General features: G+C 34.5%; 1 protein-coding gene across 10 annotated transcripts in view; it reads left to right on the forward strand.

The window, feature by feature from the left end:
• The first annotated feature begins 2,335 nt into the window (after nucleotides 1-2,335).
• The window catches only part of Gria4 (glutamate ionotropic receptor AMPA type subunit 4), a 364,899-nt gene continuing 345,798 nt past the window's right edge, over nucleotides 2,336-21,436 (forward strand). For 2 of the 10 annotated variants that reach the window (XM_004856481.4, XM_087212350.1), the window contains exons 1-3: nucleotides 2,388-2,689; nucleotides 3,143-3,324; nucleotides 4,499-4,657. In XM_004856481.4, coding sequence (XP_004856538.1) covers nucleotides 3,237-3,324; nucleotides 4,499-4,657 — 247 coding nt within the window. In that variant the 5' untranslated portion in view covers nucleotides 2,388-2,689; nucleotides 3,143-3,236. Of the gene's footprint in view, nucleotides 2,690-2,810; nucleotides 3,325-4,498; nucleotides 4,658-21,436 lie in introns of those variants that run through there. The other 8 variants (XM_004856477.3, XM_004856476.4, XM_013076629.3 and 5 more) reach the window with 8 other exon arrangements.

Below are 21,436 nucleotides of genomic sequence, written 5' to 3' on the forward strand. Positions count from 1 at the left end.
CAATATAAACTTGAGCATGGATTTTATCCTCCAGATGAGTTCTTTACCTACCTATTGATACCTATGGATCTCTATAGATCAAGTATATATGTAAGGCCTGAAACAATCCCAACCCATAAGTGAGCATTTGTAAACATTACATATTTTCTAATAAGAGCAGAAATTTTGCTTTGTACCCTTTTATATCTCAAGCACTTGCAAAGTAGGTATGCATGGTAGGTTCTCAATATATTATACATATGTGGAGAAAGAGAGAGAGAGCTCACCATGTTGGAAAATGTACTTGTATTATCTGTAGTCATATTAATCTAGGTATTTCCATGACAGCTGAATGAAAAATAAAACTTATCCTGCAGTCATATCAATGACATTATTACAGCACCTGAAAGTTCTAATCATTCAATTTCCAAATAATAAAAGTTAATTTCCTGTGCACATCAAGCAGAACTTCACTAGTTACCCAAGTAGGTGATGAGTTTAACAGTTTAGTGGGTTTTGAAATTCTAATTTAATTTAAATTCAACTTGAATTTTATGTATCACATTTTATTATCTCTTCATAGCAGAAAACAGAACGCTATTATTTGTTAGCCTTGGTTTTCACAAACAGAAAAGATAAAAAGCAAAACATTTCACTTGATGTGCAAGACTATAACCTCATAAACTAAAATGAAAAATGTATGACTTGTGTAACCCAATTACTCATGATGAGGTTGTTTTTGTCATAGCAATCTGTGGTGAAATGTAACAGGAAAATGAATGAATAAAAAATGATACAACTATAAAAGTAAAATTCAAAATTTGGGAAACGAAAAAGCACTATTAAGATTTAACAACAATTTTGAACATCTACAAACTACTAGGTATCTGACAACAACAGCAGGCATGTGGACAGCACTGTGATGAACATGGGCATCCTGAAATTTCTTCCACGTACACATTCCAAACCATCCAGGTATATATCCAAAAATGAGACTGTTGGGTCATGCGGTGATTCTATTTTTGAGGAATCTCCATACAGTTTTCTATAACGGATTTACTAATTCATATTCTCATGAACAGTGTCCAGATGTTGTTCCTTTTTTCTATACATCTTTATCAATTCAGAGTCATCAAGAAAGTAAATTTTGAATATTCTCAACACAAAAAATGATTAAGAATTTGATGTAATGGATATTTTAATTAGCTGGATTTAATTATTCAGCATTGTATTCATAAATCATAAAAACACTTTGCACCCCATATATATGCCTAGTATTTGTCAATTTACAATTACAAAATCAAACTCAAAAAAGGAGGCTTAAAAGAATGAAGGAATGCATATTTGAAAAGTCTTTACCAGGTGGGACCATTGTGAAAATTTCACATTAATCTTTCCCTCCTCCTCTCATACCAAACACTGTGTCAGACAAACGCTGGCACTTGCTATCACTCGCTAACATTCAATGGGAGACATTGCCCTAGGTTCCCTACCTTTAATGACTGAGTTTATTGGCAATAGGGAATTGTGCTTACTGTCTATATAAAAGAACTCAACACACACAGAGAAAATCAGAAATCTGCTGTTCAAGCCTCCACCTAAGGCAGTCTTAAAGGTGACTCTGGATGAGTGACACCACAACTCTAAAACTTTCTAGGGTAATTCAGTTTTGGTTTTTTCTACATGGTCAAAACAAGTACAGACAGCATCAACAAAGTGCTCAAGTCTTCCCGGAGGTGACAGGGAATAGGAGTCTTCCAGAGCCCACGCCAAAACCAGATGTACCTGGAAATCACTGAGTTTTTCTCTCAGACACCTGTGCCCACTGCCCCAAGCAGTGCCCTCTGCCCCAAGCAGTGCCCTGTGGTCACCGGGTCCCTCCTGTTCCTGCAGTGGGTCGCGCAAGTTGGAAAAGGGTCCTCCTGAATGAGCCACTGGAAGGAAAGGAGTGGGTTCTCAAATCACTTTTCCTACTTCGCACTTCACGCGGTTCTCTCATTCCTAGTTCTGTCTCACGCCCTTCAAGAACCTATTAGAGGTCCCTTTCAGTTTTCCTGTCTCAGTATTTCCCCCATCCTTTTCTTTACCTTTAACATTTACTTCAGTTAACCCGTCCCTCCAGGTTTCCCTTCCTGGGATTTTAAACTTCTCTGACTCTCCTCCCCAGTCTTACCTCCTCCAATTCTCTCCTCCAGGGCCCTGGCCAGTTAGTTAGATCCGCCCGGGGCTGACCTTTGGTCCTTTGTATCTCACCCTCCCCTAGCCCCTTCACCTCCTCCTTTCCAGTCACGGGCTCTCCAGATTCCCCGGCTGTTTGCTGGTGAGAAATCTTTGCTGCAGCGAGGACCGAAGTCCCCCGCGCGCGCAGCCCAGTGGTAGAAGAGGGCTAGGCGGAGAGGGAAGGCGAGGAGCGGAGCTGGGAGGCAGCCGGTCCTCCCTGGGAGCCTGCAGGATGCGGCAGGGGACCGGGGGCATGGGGAGGTACTGAGACCCCTGAGCCCCTGATCCGGGCTTGCAGATCTTGCCCACTAGCCAATTTCCAATCAAGTGCAGCCAAGAAGCAAAAGCGCCTGGAAAGCCAAGAGAGGGGCACTGGGGGTGCCCATCCCCAGAGTAAGTCCCTCTTCGAACCCGGGAAGAAGAGCAGAGGGAGTCAGTGAGTAGTGAGGGGACGAAAATCCCAGTCTGCAGACCAGCTCGGAGTGCTCCGGTGAGCACCCACGGGGAAGTCGGCGGAGCGGTGGGCGAGGGGCGAGCGGAGGGAGTGTGCGCTCGGGAGGGGAGGCGGCCGGGCAGCGAGTCCCCGGCTGCGGCAGGCTCGGGGTGGGGGGATGTCTGCGGGCGCGAGGGGGGAGCGCTTGCGGTGGCCGCGGCGCCAGTGTTCGTGTGTGTGTGAGAAAGCGAGGGGCGAGCGCGGGTGCTGGCGGGGCAAAGAGAGAGCGCATGTCTCATCTCTGCCAGCAGCCACTAGACGCTCCACCACCATCTTTTACATGTGCCACATTTGCAGCCGGACGGAAAACCTCTCCCAGGGCTATGGAGACTGCGGGAAAAATCAGGCAGCACGCGATGGATAGCTGAGGAGAAATAGTCATAGTCATAAACCACCCAAACCTTTCTCCTTTTTTTTTTTTTTTTGTCTTTTGGTTGTTTTTAATTTTAGCGCCACCGTCTTCAATGCCTCTCTGAACAGCCTTCAGGAAGAGTGTGAGAGAAAGAGAGAGAGAGAGCGCGCTCCAGGGAGAGGAGAAAAGAAGATGAGGATTATTTGTAGACAGATTGTCTTGTTATTTTCGGGATTTTGGGGACTCGCCATGGGAGCCTTTCCGAGCAGCGTGCAAATAGGTAAGCCGCGCTCCGGTGTGGTGTGCATGTGGCTGGTTGTAGCACACATCCGAAAGTGAGTTAAATGAGTTGCTGGTAAGCAATTCGGGGAAACGTTCTGTGGCCGCTCCCTGCCCTCCTGCCTCCCTCTTCTTTCTGCCTAAAAGGACTGTCCCTTTAGTGCACGTTCTACTAGAAGGTACACAGGACAGTCCGCCCATCCTTCCTTAGCCCTGACCCTCTTTCTGCCCTGAGCTCAAGTCGTTCAAGTAAGGTTGGAACAAGTTGAGGAAAAAAAAACCCTCTGAGCTTTGATTGTCTTTTATGTATTTCATTTAATCTCTTGAAGGAATTAAAACATTAAAGGGATGAGTTTGTTTTAATTTTTTAAAAAACCAAAATCCTTTTCTTCTCGCGCTAGGCGCTGCAGCTTTCATGCTAGTACAGAAAGAGACTGGGGGGGGGGGTGCGTTTTCATCCGCACCGCCTGCTTTCTTGCTACCGCTCAGGGTTACCAGATGCCAAAGTTAGATCCTTTCCCAGCAACCTTCTCTAGTTTTTATTTTCCTCTTAAAGCTTTTTCTCATTTTCCTCCACCTCTGCTCTGTTCCCGGGGACCCTCATCCATCCTTGGCTTTTCTCTCTATTCTCTGCTCCTGTCTTGCAATGGGACGCAGCTATTGAATTTCTTCCAGCTAAACCCAGCCTCGCACACTGCATCACTTCTCCTGGACTGTGCGCAAAACCAAGCTAATTAAGCTAATCCACGAGCTGCAGAAAAATAAAGTTTATTTCTCCTTCTTGATTTCCCCTCTTTCCTACTTGTCTCGACATTCCTTAGTTTCCTTATTTTAATATCAATCGCTCTTCCATTCTGCCTGGCAGAGAGAGGTGCCCTGAGCTGGCTGGTGGAGCCGTGTCTGGGAATCCTGGGGAAGGTGAGAGAGAGAGAAACCAAAACACACTAAATGGTCTCAGAGGTCATCATGATCATGACAAATTGGAACAAGAAAAACCCGAGCTGTCCTAAAGACTAAAATACTAAGCTTGCACTTTAGGGACAAAGGGCAGTTTCCCCAGACATGGCAATGATAGCACCTTAATTACGTGTGCTCTCCTGAGTGGCAGTACTTGGGGTGGGTATAGTATTTATCAAAGGCAGCACTGAATGTGCTTTTACTGCTGTTTTTAATAGGTGGTCTCTTCATCCGAAACACAGATCAGGAATACACTGCTTTTCGATTAGCAATTTTTCTTCATAACACCAGTCCCAATGCATCGGAAGCTCCTTTTAATTTGGTACCTCATGTGGACAACATCGAGACAGCCAACAGTTTTGCTGTAACAAATGCCTGTAAGTAAAAGACAAGCTACTGATAAATTTAAAGAGAATTAAAATAAGGAGATAGAGTTCCCTTCGTCTTTTTTATTATTTTTGTGATTAATATTTTTATTAGAAAGAAATTCAAGCTTCCTATAATTACCTGGTTTCACAGAAAATGAGAGCTAAAAACAAGATTAAGTCTCAGGGATATTCAGATGGTCTTTTTTTCTCCCTCCTCTCCATTCTTCCCTTCCTTTTTTTCTTCTTTCCTTTCTTCCCTCTTTTCTTCATTTGTTGTCTGGATAATTCAAGTTAAATTATTCTTCAATATTTCAGTGTTATTCCTATCATCTGAATGCCAATTTAGTGAAAACTGTACTCAATCTAGCTTTTGATTCTGTGCCTTTGTTTTCTTCTTATTTGCTTTTCACTTGAGTAAGCTTATATCTTGCTTTTAAAGAAGATACATGCTTATTTACACAGATAAAGGCAGTGGAAGGCTTGCTGAGAGTGAGAAAAAGCGGAGAGTGGTGGTGGAAAGAATATATATTTGAGTCGGTTGGTTGATGCTGCAGATGATCTGGTGATGTCACTTGAGGCTGCCCTGCTCTTATATTCTGGGTTGTAAATGTCTCCTACTATCACATAATGCATACATCCTGTGGCTAGAACTCCATGAATCCTTACCTTGGTGCCAAATCATGCTAGTCTCTAATTCACCCGGATTCACAAACCAGGGCTAGATCTATTATCCCACACAATGAAACTAAATGAGTGGCCTCAAGTAATGCTACAAGGAAACAGTTGTACATGGTTCTGTGCCAAGATTCTATATAACTGAATGTTAAGAAAACACAACCAACTGTGCATTAATTTGAAACACTTAATAAGATTATGTTGCTCTTTCATTCTTGAAAGAAGTGAATGTTTCCTTTGCTTCCTTAGTTTTATATGGTAATTGGCTTCTGTTTGAAATTTATATGTTAAGAAAATGACTGTAGATTATCTAAAACATATAGCAATGGCTTTTATATAAAATTTTGCAAGCTTTCACAGCAGCAGCAAAATGTTTAATCTGAATTTAGAACACTTTTCTAATATCAAGGTGGGACATCTTTTAATTTTAAAAATTCTCTAATTACAAGAAGGAACATTTAAAGAAACAAGAGAAACTGAAAACAAGGGATATTTAGATGTTTAAAGGATATCTATTTCATCAATTTAAATACATTCATTCATTTTTTTTATCTTCAACTGATTTAGCAGGTAGTGTGATCACTTTTTCTTGATTTTTAGAATCTTTTCACCACTTCTTTTTTTTTTTTTCACCACTTCTTTTTAGAACTTACTTTCATAAAGAGGTTGAAGCATGACAGTTTGGTAAAATGTCCCAAATGTATTATTTTTCAGGAGTGTTGCAGTTCTTGTGACTATTGCTTAATTAAAAATATTTTTATTTAGAGATAAAATTAATATTACATCAAAACAGAAGAAAGATATTTTAAAACCAAAATGCATATAGAGTAGAGCTAGGTTTGTGGATAGTTATTTTTATAAATTTTATGCTATTAGTTTTATATTTTAAGTGTTAAAAGGAATGTCAACATTTCAAATAGTTGTATGGAAAACATTCTTCTCAACACATGAATATTCTTTACTTAAATATTTTACTCATATCAATATAAATGTTGCTAGCTTTAAAATTAACTTATCATCCAAATGTATGCAAATGTGCTTCATCAACAATTACATTTTAAATATTACTAAATTTTAATTTATTTTCTTAAAGGTGGCAGATATTTAGTTTTATGTTGTTTTGTTTCCACAAATTAAAATCTGAAATATAATAAAGTTTGCACAATGACTTCAGCTATATGATCTAGAAAATGCTAATCTTTTCTTCCTCCCTATCATTTGTTAACTTCATTTGGGATCATTTTAACTAGTATCAGATTATTTATGTAATAGAAATATTCATGAAATAAAATGTGATTGGTAAAGTACCTGTAAATATAAAAAACTGATAGGAAGTTGCATACAGAACAAGAAACTTAAAAAGTTTGAAACATAGAGAATGATATTTTTAACATATTGAAAAAATTGAAATAAATAAAGCTTAAATCTATTTTGAGTCCATATATAACACAATATCAATGATATAATATTTTTCACAATCACATACAATTGATTTTGTGCAAGTGTTTCAAAATATTTTTTAAAAATAAATAGTAATAAGGAAAAAAATGTTCTAACAAAATAAAGGAAAATTCATATAAAAATGATTATCCCAAATGTCCCTAAGGCAAATCTAAGCAGAATTTGTGGAAAATCAATAGTCAGTGTGGATCAGGTGATGGGTGTTTGTGGAAGAGACTGACCAGAAGCACATATACGCATGATTTTCCACTCTCATTAAAGGTGAAACGTAAGCAGCAAGTATAAGGCAACCTCATTTGTCAAGCTCATTGTCTTTGGGTACAAAAGGGTAAAAATAGGTCTTGAAATTTAGCATTCTGGAGATTTAACATGGAACTTTTTCCTTACTGTGATACAGACTGGATTTTCACATTTGCCATGTTGGATTAAATAAATTATACAGGGTGCATTAGGCTTATTTTAATTATGATTTTCCTGTGGTGGCCCCTTATAAAACTTCAGTCTAGTCTTTCTGTGAATGAAGGTAATTAAACAGGGCATAATTAATTATTCTATAAAATGTGCACTCACAGAAATAACAGATTAAAGAGTGAAGTAAGTTGGTCACTTAGTGGACAGATATAATTTAACCTAGTTCTTCTGCTCAAAATTAAACTAGTGCCCTAAGAAAATTTTGGGACACTAAACCACTCTATGTATAAAATTTACATACTCATAAGTCTAAACCTGGTTAACTCTCAATTAGTAGTGTTAGTACAAATCCCAAGTTCCTGGAGGTAGAAATAATTTGGCATATATTTTAAATTTATTTTCAATAATATTTTTATAAGATTAAATCAAAATATTGTTTTCCATTTTTTAGATATTCATGTTTTTGGAAAGTCACTCTTTGCTGAATAGTAAACTGAAATTATGAGAAAGAGATTACTTCCTGTTTTAATAACAAAAAATAAGTGTGATAAATAGCTCATAATATTTTGAAATGTAATTAAATGTATACATTTCTTCATTATGGGACAGAGGATGACAAAAATCTATATCTTAAAAATAAATTCATATGGGCAATTTTCATTAATTAAAACATCATACAATTATATTTTGGATAGATATCACAATTTTTTATTTGCAAACAAACATGTCAGTTACATTGAATAATGTCCTTTCCATAACTGTTGAAATAATCTGAAATAGGTGGATTTTAAAAATACTTTTCCTATGGTTAATTTATTGAGATATTTTGCTTTGGAGGATGATGTATGCTAAACCTGAAGGAAAATACCAAATTAGCCTTGCACCAAATTTTCTAAAAGATGAAAATACTTAAGATATTTCTATTAGTTTAATCCAAATCCCATGGTAATTACAATATGCAATATATTCCATAAGTATTCAGCTTCTGAAATGATCCTTATAGACAATTGAAAGTACACAATAAAGTAAAGCACTTACCTATTGTTTCCTTGGTGAAATATAAGTGAATTTTACAAGATATTTCTAACTTTTTGAAGTTTGATAGAGAAGACCAATTGGTTAATATTTTTTTCTTATTTATAACAATATGTTTCTTTCTCCACTTTTCTGTCAAAATCTTAAGTTGCTTAACAGATGAGGATTTAAGAAGTTTCAACCATCATGAATAGATTGGATACTCCAGTGATGATGTAAAAACTGTTCTAAGATAAATATTAGTACTATTTATGGCCAATTTACTTGTCAATTTACTTGGAAGAATGGAGCTTGTAAAAATAGCTTGGTATATAAAGTTATTTACTTAATTCCTATACATGGAAAGTGTGATACTATATCAAATTAATTTTGCAGAAATTTTTACTAATGTAATAGATGCATAAAACTCACTGAATTTAAATGTACTAAATTATATAATATTTTGGGTTTAACACTGTTTAAATATTGTTATACATTTTCCTTCCAGAAATATGAAGCCTTTGAAAACCATTTTAAGAATTTACAAAGGGCTACTATAGTAATCCTAACCATGCTAGAGACAAAATTTCAATTCTGTCAAAATGAGTAAAGATATATTGGAATTAAATAATTTTGTTTATTTTTCATAAAATGGGTAGTGTAACTCTATTGTAGTTTTTTCTAGATTTTTAAATTTTGAATTGATACCAAGATTTTATGCTGATTTAAATTAGTTTTTTAGGTTCATAATTTTTTATATCTTCCCCATAATTTTTCATTTTGAGATTAATGACCAAAATATGAGTCATATTCTTATGGTTTGTCTCTTTCATAAATGATATGATGATGCATAATTTCCATTGTATTTCAAAGTTGTCTCAGGATTAACCTTTCATAAAACTGTCAGAAAAACTCTTTTTACCAACCTGCATTCTTTACTTTGCAAAGAGGAAATTTTTATTTTCAGGCATTGGGAAATATAAGTAATTATATATAAAATTTGATTTATAAGTAATATTACTCTTCTGGATTTTAAGATGAAAAATAAATATAATGCATCTTACATTTTATGACAACATGTAGTTTTTAGACTAATTCATGCAAATTATTTTATTTCACCTAAGCTGATCTTACAGTGAGATAGTCTGAGATGCCAGGCACTATTTTACAGTTTTCTGTCTTTGGGCTTAAAGAAGTTACTTTAATTGGCAAAGACTATGTAGTAATGGATTGCAAAGCCAGAATTTGAACCAGGTCTTCTAATTGTCTTCTTAATGCTTTTACTAGGAAGACATAAGGGTGTAAAAAGTACATCTATATTGAGATTGCTTGAATTAAGGGGAAAAAAAAGAATTTCCATTTATCTATTCTCTAATAAATGCCTAATTTAATTGCAGCATTTTGAAGAAAATAGGACAAGACAGTTATGGGCAATTTAACCATTAATCACACAGCAGTGAGTGATGTAACAAAGACTGAAATCATATTACGTAATGAAGCCATCCATCCACTCATTAGACTGGATAATAAATATAACCATTTGTTCAGTGAACATACCTATCAAGTGCAATGCTATTCAAGGCACTACACTAGAAATGGAGAATACAAAGCTTAAAGGGTAATTGCTGCCTTCAATGAGGTCACAGTTCAGTGGGAAAGACAGACAAATCAGTTATTATATATAGTGCAGATTTCAGAATGGTAAGATAAAGTTTTGTGAACGGAAAGCAGAGTGCTATGATGGGGAGGAATTAAGAAAGGACAGTTACACCACACTTGATATGGCATCTGAAGGATACGCTTGCCTGATCTGGGTGTTGATACTGTAGACATGCCTGGCCAAAGGAGTGCCACACGAGAAGGCACCATGGTGTGGGGAGCCCCATGTGTTAGAGCCACAGAAAATGGGTTAGTCTGGTTGTAAAATTGAGAGTGAGGAGGAAAAGTGTGCTAAGAGATGAGGCTTTGTAGATTTACAGAGGATCTGTATCTGCTGCAGGGAGACTCTGGAATAAAAAGGACACCTCAAAATTATTTGAACACAATAATGACATAATCATATTTATATTTTACAAAGAACAGGATGCTTACAAGAGGGAGAATGAATTGGAAGGGGACAAAATAGAGGAAACCCTCATTAGTTAAGTGACGAAGTCATACAATTTAAAATGATGGATGTTTGGGGAAAAGTAGAAGCACCAAGAGACAAAAAAGATTCCAGAATACAGAAGTTCAGACAGAATTCACTGATTGAATGTCTATGGGGAAAGGTGGGGAAGTGTGGTTAAGAATAAAGGGAGGCTCCTCAGATTTCTGGCCTGCACAAATATGTCCAGCTAGTAGTACTAATCATAGGAAGGGACATACACGAGAAGGGGCAGATTCAAGTGGGGAAGATTGGTCTCATGTGGCCATGCTGAATTTTAGATGTTAGAGTCAGCCAACTGTAGAGGTACATTAAAGGGTTGGGCATGGACATGTAGCATTCTTGGGTTCAGTCTGAGCTGACAGCAGAGGATCAGTGATGCCTGAAGCCAGAGAAGTGAATGAGCTCACCCAAAATGAGCCTCATCAGTGAAAGACTGTGGAACACAAAATGCTAAGAAGGACCAGTACTTAACAGTCAAGGAAAGAACAGGAGACTGCAGGAAAATGGCTCAAAGAGTTCAGAGGAAAAGGAGGAAGAATAATTTCACTGGAGCCAGGAGGCGGACAGAATTCCAAGTAAACAGTGACCAACCTTACCGAAAGCTATGGAGTTTAAACACTACTTTGCAAAGAAAATTATAGTGTCTTTAAAGTACTTTATTCTCTTCTCTTTAGAGTGTTCTGTTGTATTTTGGCCAGGAAAAAAAAGTCACCTTTATTAACCCCACATACATTCTACTGATATGTAATTTTTGTGTATATTGGTCTAGACTATTTTTATCTTTTATTTAGTATTTTCCAAACTGTTGAACTAGATGAGATTGAGTGTGCAGTCTGAGACTGGGTAAGTTACACTTTTGAGTCTCTATCTCCTCATCTGTTAACACAGGAAAATTACACCTACTACATATAAATTTTATGACTATAAAAAAGTGTATGGAAAAATATTTCATATATAGATATAACTCAAGTAATTTTAGCTGTATACATTTTCTGTATACATTTTCTGAATCAATCTTAATATTTTACGTGACATATTTTGTTTTTACATTTTGGAAAGGCAATTTACATTTTTAATAAACATATAGTATTTGGTTGATGTTTTATATAATCTTTTTGATCCCCCAATTTAATTCATTTTAATTTATATACATGAGTTTAAAGCTGTATTTGTCAAAATTATTTTTAAGTCCTTCAAGGAGGTGGCTTTATCTGGGTTTTATGGATCATTCACACAAAGAATTGTTTCATGTGTCGATTAAAGGAAGAAAGTGAATTCTCTTAATTTTATGCACAATTGTGTGTGCTTGTGCATAGTGTGTTTGCATATGTGTTTACAGAAAACGAATCTTAAACTGTTAAACAGCTATTCAGTGGATTCCAGCCACAAAGAAAGGCCCAATGCTGTAGCCCTGAAAATACCACAGAGAAGTGAGATAAACAAAAAGCTTTTCATTCTCTACCTTCATAATTTGAAAATAGAATTTTATCCTAGAAACCAACCAAGAATTTTTCCATAAAATACATCTCTGGTAGCTTCTTTCCTGAATGGAATATAATCCACTGTGTCCTTGCTGAAAAAAATACTTGGCTTGGTTGTCTGCCTCTCATACTGTCAATTTATGCTTTTTTTTTTTCCTTCACTTACTGTCAAAAGTGTTGCATAGTCTACATCAGCTTCTTCTATTTTTATTACTATTTACCATTTTCCTTATCATCACCACTCCTGGAACACTGTGTTCTTGAAGGTCATCAGTGACTTATAAATTAGCAACCCTAATTATTTCTTATTCCTCAGTATCTCAGAATTCTTTGCTGGATCTGACACTACTGACAACTCCCTGTTCTTTGAAATCCATTTGGCTTCTGATAATAACAATATTAATAATACTATAGCTACCATAGTGGAGTATTGGAAATATGCCAGTGATTTATGGTACCTCAGTTTTTATACAACTCTGAGAAGTAGGCAGTATTTTTATCATTTTATAGGTGGAGCAACTGAAGATCAGCATAATTAAGAAAATTTGCCTAAGATCATAAAATATTGTTGGCATCAGATCTTAAAGTCATATCTTAACCAATTCACCACAGGATGGCCATCCATACTATAAGTAGCTTGAGCAATACGGTGCCTACAAAATATCATAACTTGGTGTGACTGTAGCTAGCTAGCACTTAATTTCAATATTAAAAAGTTTATTTCAAATCTGCCCCTTTAACAACTTCCATTCACCTCAACAAACAAATATAGTATTTTATACTGCACACTGATTCTTCTATGAGATTTGTAATGCAGCACAAAAATTTTAGATTTTTAAATGGTGACACTCCCATTATTTCATATTGCCAAATTTATGTCATAAATGCCTCCATGTATAAATGTTAACTAAATGAATCAACTATTATGCAAACAGTGTTGGACGCTCCATTAGTTGGCCAGCCTGCATATTTTTTATAGGAACATTATATGATTTCAGAATAACTGCAGATGCTCAAAACCATTTTCCTGAATGAGCTACTGTGCTTAGCCGTCTGGTGTTTTCTTTGACATTTTAACATTCCAAATAAACATGGTAACAATTGTTAAAGAGCATCGGCCTAAGACAAAATCATTCCAGTATTTATAGCATCTTCATTTGTCTTCAACATAAGATAAAAGCTATTTTATCAGTAAAAAGTTCAATATTTTCTTACAAATAAAAGGTAAAAAATATTTGAGACATACATTTTCTATCAATAATCCACAGTATTTCTTCAGATATAGCAAAAGTTATATCATAAGCTGCAATAAGTATTTGCTTAGTTATTACTTTTATGAGCTCATTCAAAAATGCAGCTGTTCATTGGCAACCTTAAAAATATTATGTGATTTGGTGCACATCTGTCATCCCAGCACCCTGAAAGCCTGGTACAGGAGAATCAGAAGTTCAGCGCATCTTAGGGAACTTAGCAACATAACAAGACCCTGTCTTAAAATAAAATAAGGGACTGAGGGTGTAGCTCAGTGTGAAGCCCCTATGTTTAATCTCCAGTACAAAAAAAAATTATCCTCTATGTCCTTTCCATCTTTTATATTTTTATTTTAAAGCTAGCATAAGCTTATGAAATTTTCAAACCATTCAAAAATCTTAAAAAATGAAAATGTTCTTTAATTCTATCATATGGAGATAAAGAGGTTTTTGCAAATCTTTCTAGATTTATTTTTTTCCTATTTAGACCTAGATAGTTCAAGAGTACTGTAAACATAAGCTTCTAATGTATATCTGGAAATAAAAGCATTTTGATGCAAATAATATCACTCTACACCTGTATTTTAATGGTATATTTCACTTAATCATGAAGTTTTTCTATCAGTACATGACAACTATCTCATTTTCTTTTACTGTTACATAATGTGCCATTGTGAGAGGTTATATATGATTAATGTATTCTATCCCTTTTGGGTCAATATTTAAGGTAATTCCATATTTTGATATTACAAATAAAAGAGCAATAAAACTCTTTGTGTACATTTGTGAATATTCCTGTAGGATCAAATTGTGGAGATGTAATTACTAAATCAAATAATGTAGATTTGTGCTTCTAACATATTTTAATCTTATTCTCTCCTTTAAAATGCTATTTGAATTTACAACTACCAGTATGTGAGAATAATTATTTTTCTATGACCTGCCAACACTAACTGTTAGCAGCCTCTTGAATCTTTACTTGTCCTGATGGGTGAAAATGACATCTAATTGGTCCTTTAATGTGCATATTTTTTATTAAGAGTGAGACTGAGAAAATTTCCTATGATTATAAGACCAGTGTATTTCTTTCCCTGTGAACAGTTCTTTCCCTTTTCCAATTAATACTTTTTTGTTATTTGTGGGAGTATTTTCTGTACTATAGAAATTAATTATTTGAAATATAAAATGAAAACCAGTCCATTTTTCCTTTGCTTCCAGCTTCATCTATGATGTCTTTTCCCGTAGAAACATTTTAAATTTTTGTTTAGTCACATCTTTGAGCCATTTTCTTAGTGGCTTCTGAGATTTGTGTTATGATTATAAATGCATTTTTATCCATAAAATTAAAAATATTATCTAATATTTTTTCAGTACATTTATCGTTTAAATTTTATACTTATAACCCTCTTTTGAAATTTATTCTTTTATGTATATTAGGAATTGTATCTTGATTTCTTTCTGCTGTTTTTTTTTAATAAGCTATTCTTTTGGCTGGGCTTTGAACTACCACTCTTGTACACAACTGATGCCCTTTCTTGATGGAATTTGAGCTTGGGAAAAAAATCTGCATTTTATCTCCACACTTCTATTTGCTATTCACCTATTAACCCTTTTCTGACAGTACTTAGTGGTCATACTACTGGTTTTGTTATTTTCATCATATGCTTTCTTGTACTTTCTGGTTTCTCTTTCTTTTTCTGATTGTCATTAAGTGTCAGTCCTCTTGCTTTTACATCCAAAGTATTTAACAAATACTTTCACGTTCTTCGTCTCTAGTCCTACCATCCATGTCCCAGTCAATGGTACTATTTTAGCAATTACACAATTAATTTCCTACTTCTATGATTTACCTTTCATCATCTACTTTCTCTACTGGAGCTGAGAGTGCCCTTTTGAGTTTGTAAATCAGAGGCAGTCTCTTTCTTGTTTAAACTCTTCCAATTCTAATAGCTTTTCTTTTCCAGCTTTTCCAAGGTCCTGCATAATCTGACTCGTCTCTTTGCTTTGCTCACCATGGTGAGGTTCATTCTAGTCTTCTTCAATTTATGCCTTTGTAGTTGCCACTTCCTTTTATTTAAGTCTTCTGACCCAGTTATTTGGCTACATTTTCTGAAACTTTAGGACTCACATCAAATGTCACCACCTTAGAAAACCCTGGATGACATCTCCAACTAATTACCCCACTGCAAAATTCCAATTACTCTGTGTCACACTACCAACACAATAATTATTTTTACTTTTATCACAATCTATGGTAACTACTTTCATCTTTTAGTTTATTCACCATCTATATTCCTCACTACAATAAAATGTTTCAGGACAAAGTGTTATAGTTCACTTGTTAAACTGTATGTTCTCATAACTTAAGGAAACTGCTAATAGAAAATAGGAACCAGTAAATATGTGCACATAAATGAATTAAAAATATGTGGTGAGTTTTCACTCATCCTGAAGAGAGATAACATTTTTCATGTGTAATCTTACAAAAAAATAAGCAAAGGATATGAAGCAAATGAGGAAGCAGATCCCAACAAAATTTTATATTCTTTCTTTATTATAGTATTATATTATTTCTTTAAGTATTATTTTCTCATCTGTTTTTTAGGATGAGCTTAAGTAAAGAAGAAAATAAGTCCAAGAAGGAAGAAGTTGGGACTGTTGATACAAAATAATGTATGTTGTGCTGGCCAGATAGCACTTTGTTAAATTTAAATCTGGTAGGAGAGGACTTCTATGTGTGTATATAATTTGGTGTCTGCTGACAAAAGAACTTGAAAATGCTGATTGCAAATACTTTGGAAGTGGGAGACAGCCCAATTGGGAAGTCCAGGTAAACTGGTTAGCAGACTCAGGAGAATCCCATCTGTTCAGATGCTGGCTGCCTCTTCAGCACTTCGTGAAGTTCATGGGCATAGAAGACATTTTTTAAAAGGGGGAGGGATTGGAGCCCAATGTATACTCCCAATCTTGAGTTGTGATCTCCAACTTCTGTTATAAATTTCACAGTTAATTAGTTTTCATAACTTTTTATTGCTTCCTTGTTTGAAATTACTTTATCTTTGGCTAATTATTTAATGTTCATCTATGTAAACTATCTTCCCTAGGCAGTTTCACTTCTCTGCTCCAGAGATTTATTTATTTTGCAGTACTGGAGGTTGAACTCAGGGCCTTCATACTGAGTTACATTCTCAGTTTTTTTGTTGTTGTTTTGGCTTGGTTTGTTTTTTTGAGACAGTGCCTCACTAAGTTTTCTGGTCTAGACTTGAACTTGATATCCTTCTGCCTCAGGATTCCCAAGTGCTTGAAGTATAGGCATGTGCCACCATGCCTGATTTGTTCTACAGATTTACAATCAAGAGAAAAAGATTCTTTCTGTGTCCTAAAAATTGGCATTCTTCTTCCATCACCTATAGAAAGCCTATAAGACAAAAATATTTCTTTTATTGCTCTGACAGCCAGAAAGCTCAATCCATATTTACTGTTCAATAACAATAGCACTAATGACTTCAAATAAACATATTATACACACAGCAAAAATACATCACTTTTGTAGAGAAGCATAGAGATATTATAATTATAAACAAAAAAGTCTCAGTGTTTAACATTCAACAAAGATATTGGTCACACAAAAAAAAAGATATTGGTCACATTTTCCTTGAATAGTCAACTGCTCCATTTAATACTGTTTTAATCATATATGTGTATAATGATACGTAAGTAAGAACCAGGTATGGTAGGTCATACCTGTCATCCCAGCACTGTGGGAGGCTGAGGCAGTAGGATTAAAATTTCAAGCCAGGTCTGGGCAACTTAATGACTAAGTGAGATTCTGTCTCAAAATAAAACATTTAAAATAATAAAATAAAGTGAAATATGTTGGAAATGTAGTTCAGTTTGAAGGCCCTACATTCAAACCCCTGTACTGCCCTAGTGCAGTAGATAGATAAATCATCAACTGCGTTACACTCTGAGTTCCATGACAGTAAGGATAGTACCTTATTAATTCCACAACCATAAAAGCCTATTACAGTCTGGAACATAAATGTTCTATATTCAGTAATTGTAGGCTTATTGTGGGAGGAAAAAAAGGAGGAAGAAACTCACTTTTTGGTTGAATATTTAAACAACTAATTCTTAGCTAGAATTGAATAACACAAATATGAATCTAGTTTCTTTTCTATATTCTTTCTATATAACAATCTAGTTTCTTTTACTCCTCATATTTTTTTACAACACACATTACATGTCTTCTTACTATTTAATAACATTTCTTCCTAGAGCATAGTTTCTAATACTATTAAAATTAAATTCTGGCATTTCAGATGTTCTCTGTTTAATCATAATTTCATTAAAATATATTGACTTGAATTAACCTCCACATTCTTGTCATGATCTGTTTAGAATTAAATTTAACCTTCCTGAAACTCATGAGTGTGATCCTGCATGAGCTGTCCAGATGAGAATATGAATTTCAATTTTTTAAGCACTATAAACATACAAGGTGCTCTTAAGGTGTAGCATTCTGTTGGTTCATGTTAAGACTATGATCATTAAAACTTCACATTCTGCTCTTTTTCATGAATCACGTGGAATCACCATGAATCACCACTAATTAATCTCTCTAAAGAGCATTTTAACCTGCCAATAGAGCATTTTAAAATATTCACAGGTAAGATTTTAAATGTGTATTCTTAAATTTCAACTTTTTTCAGAAATATTAAGCCTACCTCAATCCTTATTCAGTTAGGTATAAATTATTTTAAGTTCTTTTACATTGACTATTATTATCTACATTAGTGATAAAATTCAAACAGAGAGGAATATAGGATAGATACAAAATGTTATCAGGGTATGAATGGATGTATTTTTATGTATATGTGGGCCATTAAATGTGACATCTGCTAAAATAGTTAAAATGATCATATTTATCCATATTACACATATAAGATGGCCATTTTATTGTATTTGTGCTTTTGGGGGGTTTTTTTTTGGTACTGGGGATTGAACTCGGGTCCTTGTGCTTGCGAAGTAGGTGGCGGAACCACTGAGCTAAATCCCCGGCCCCTATTTGTGCTTTTTAACATTAAAGCAAACCAAAAAATTCAAACTGTGGGGAAATATCTTATGCAACCATAAAGGATAGAGGATGACTCACACGCACACACACAAACACACACATACCCTTCATTCAGATCAAAAAGAATGAACAAAGAATGTATGAAAGATAACTAATATTGGAATAAAAAACTAACCTACAAACTATGAAACATTTCTAACCTTAATGAGACAAAAATGATATATACAATTTTATGTAATAAATTGGCTAATTTTAGTGGCAAAGACAGAATTTTAAGACTCAAGATGGCTGGGGCATTAAAATTGATACAAAGCTTTGGAATGTGAATTTTTCATAATCTACCAAAACACATTAAAATTATGAATCATTTGACACTGAGGCTATGGGAAAACCTCCAGATATTATGTTCATGAAATATTCACAAAACCATGACTTAGTCATTTTTTGGGGGAATGGTTAAATTAATTAACACCTATCCAGACTATTAAAGAAAGACTGTCCATCATGAGAATTCATCATCTGAATTATGCCAATGGTTCCAAATTTAAGACATTTCCCTGTGTATATAGAGAATTCTTGCATCTTTTTCTTTACACTACTCTAATATTTTTCTTTTTACAGGAAGGTTAGTTCATGCCAGAAAAAAATGATCTTGTTAGCCAGGTGTAAAAAAAGGAAGGCCTCAAAATGTAGTAATGATTAATGAAGTGGATTTATCTAGTTAAATGACTTTTAAAAGTATCAGTTGTCTGGAGGATCAGTGATCTTCCACACCAGTCCTGGCTGATAGCTGAGTAAAAATAATGAGGCATTGTTTGTTCCGGAGTTAGTGAGCTTCTTGATTTTGGTCAGGTCTTGGCAATATTAGTCAATGGATGATATGAAAAATCACTGTTACTGGTTTTATCCCTCCCTGTTCTCCATTCCTTTCCCATCCTCCCAAGCACACAGGTGTTGGGAAGGGGATTCAGAAATCATGTGAGAACTCACTTGGTCCTTGAAAGCTGCATGAGATCTTGCCACGCAGTGAAGAGAGATAAAAGTATTCAGGCACATGAAACAGGATCCAGGAAACTGTTACAAAGGTGTGTGGACAATTTTGGGGAATAGAATGTGTCTGGAAAATGTGGTGTTGATGAAGGAAGTGATGTTTTGTAGATGGTGGTGTGGAGTGGTTCAGAGGAGTGTGAGTATAGCACTGCAGAGCCAGGCATGGTGGAGATGGAGACAGCCCTGTAGGCTAGGATGCATATATTATTTCTAGGGCAGAAGACAGTAGAATTTATTTTAAACAGCTTATGACATTATTACATCTGTGTTTTAGAAAGATTTCCAGAATCATTGTTTATAATTCTTATATATGGAAAAATGCAGTTCCTTTCTCATATCAAATCCTACACTAAGAAACCATTTCATAGACAAGACAATTTTGCTACTTTAGTTTCTGCTTATAAATCCACTATTGTATATATTCTGCTCTCTATTTTTCAGTAGGAACTGTTATGTCCAACAACCAGTACTACTCTATCATCTCAAACACATACCTCCAAAACCACATACCTGCTCTTTTAAGATTATAAGCAAACCAAAAACTAGTTGACATTATTGGCAAGAAATAAAAGCAAAATAAAATAATATGCATCCCTTACAATATGTGGAAAGTCAAATATTCTTACAGATTAATATAGGTGCTGATAGAATACTACATATTCTAATCCTGATTAAATTCAGACAATCTCCCCCATTTTAATTATTGTTGTTGATGAAAATTAATTATTCAATTCACTTGGAGAAATATTAATCTATACTCCAATTTTGACTTGCCATTTTAACCACATACTATTGAGCAGGAATACTCATATTTTTAAAAAATGAGTCACACAATATAAAAGTAAAATAATAATTGGTAAGTTACCATCTGGAATGTGAGTGCACATGCACATACATACAGCCTACCAAAGGAAAAATACACAGTAAGATACTAATTTATATAATTTGCAATAAATATTTATTTACTCCTTTCAAAATAACCATTTTTATGTGCATATTTTTGTACAACATTCTTACAAATTATTTCTTTAAAATAAAAAATAGACAACTGATATGTGTATAACTATATATATGGTTCAGGAGAACTTAACAATCTGTTATTTGTGCATGTATATCACACATCAGAACTTCTGTGTACATATTTAATACATGCATAGCTATAACATTTGATTCTTGTTGTTTTCACATAATTTGGTAATGATTGTCTGTTATGAAAACACAAGTGAATGTGAAAATAAGCCTCATTTTATAGAAGTGATAAAATCACAGATTAGAACCTAAGTGTGAATGTTTTTATTGAGGGAGAACTGTTGCTAAAATAGTATAGTATTTTATTTTCAAAATAGCAATGTCTTAATCTCTGCAACATTTTATTTTATTTCAAAAAGGAAATTTTCACTTAGTAATACTAATATTCTAGTCCTCTAATTACTAAACTTCAGCTAATGTACTATTTGACAAATAATATATACCTATTAAATACTATGATTCAGATATTTTCAATATATGGAAAATATGTACCACATAATGATGAGTAGAAAAATTAGTTCTCTTTAGTTGCAATTTTGTAAGTATAATAATATATAATATATAGAAAAGACTGAGAGGGCTATACCAAACTGGTGGTGGCTTTCATATTTTTAGTGTCTTTGGGCAGAATTTCCATTTTTACATGTTTTTCTTTTTTTGTGTTTATAAACAAGACATATTTATGATTTTTCTCATTAATAATAGCTGAACAAAAGAAAATGTAACGATATTGTCAGTATGTAGAGTTCCTTTTGTCCTAGCCACACAGAAAGATAAACTAGAGAAAATTTTCCCTTGTTATAATATTTTGTTCACTTATAAGCTGCCATGTTTAATCTATGTGGATATACACACTTATTTGAAAAACCTGAAAACAAATTTTAATGAACAATAATTATTATTATAGTTGCTGATTATAGCTCAGCATATATTATTTTAATTCTTTATGAAATTTGATAGTTGCAAGAGTGAGCTGATTGGTCTCAGGTATCTGGTGGCTTTTTATTTGGAGTCTTTTCTGACCACCCTAGGCTGGTTTAAGTTCCACTTTGCTAAGACCCCATAGTACCTTGGGCTTACCTTGTTATATTATACTATAATTTGTTTGTGTATACCCTGGAATATATGAGTATATTATGAGTAATATTATGAGTGAATTCCCACTGTTCGACTCATGGCACGATGTCTGTC

The sequence above is a fragment of the Heterocephalus glaber genome, unplaced genomic scaffold (assembly GCF_053883595.1).
Source record: "Heterocephalus glaber isolate CG9 unplaced genomic scaffold, H.glaber_assembly_v1.0 deba00001429, whole genome shotgun sequence".
In the NCBI taxonomy this organism is placed as follows: Eukaryota; Metazoa; Chordata; class Mammalia; order Rodentia; family Bathyergidae; genus Heterocephalus; species Heterocephalus glaber.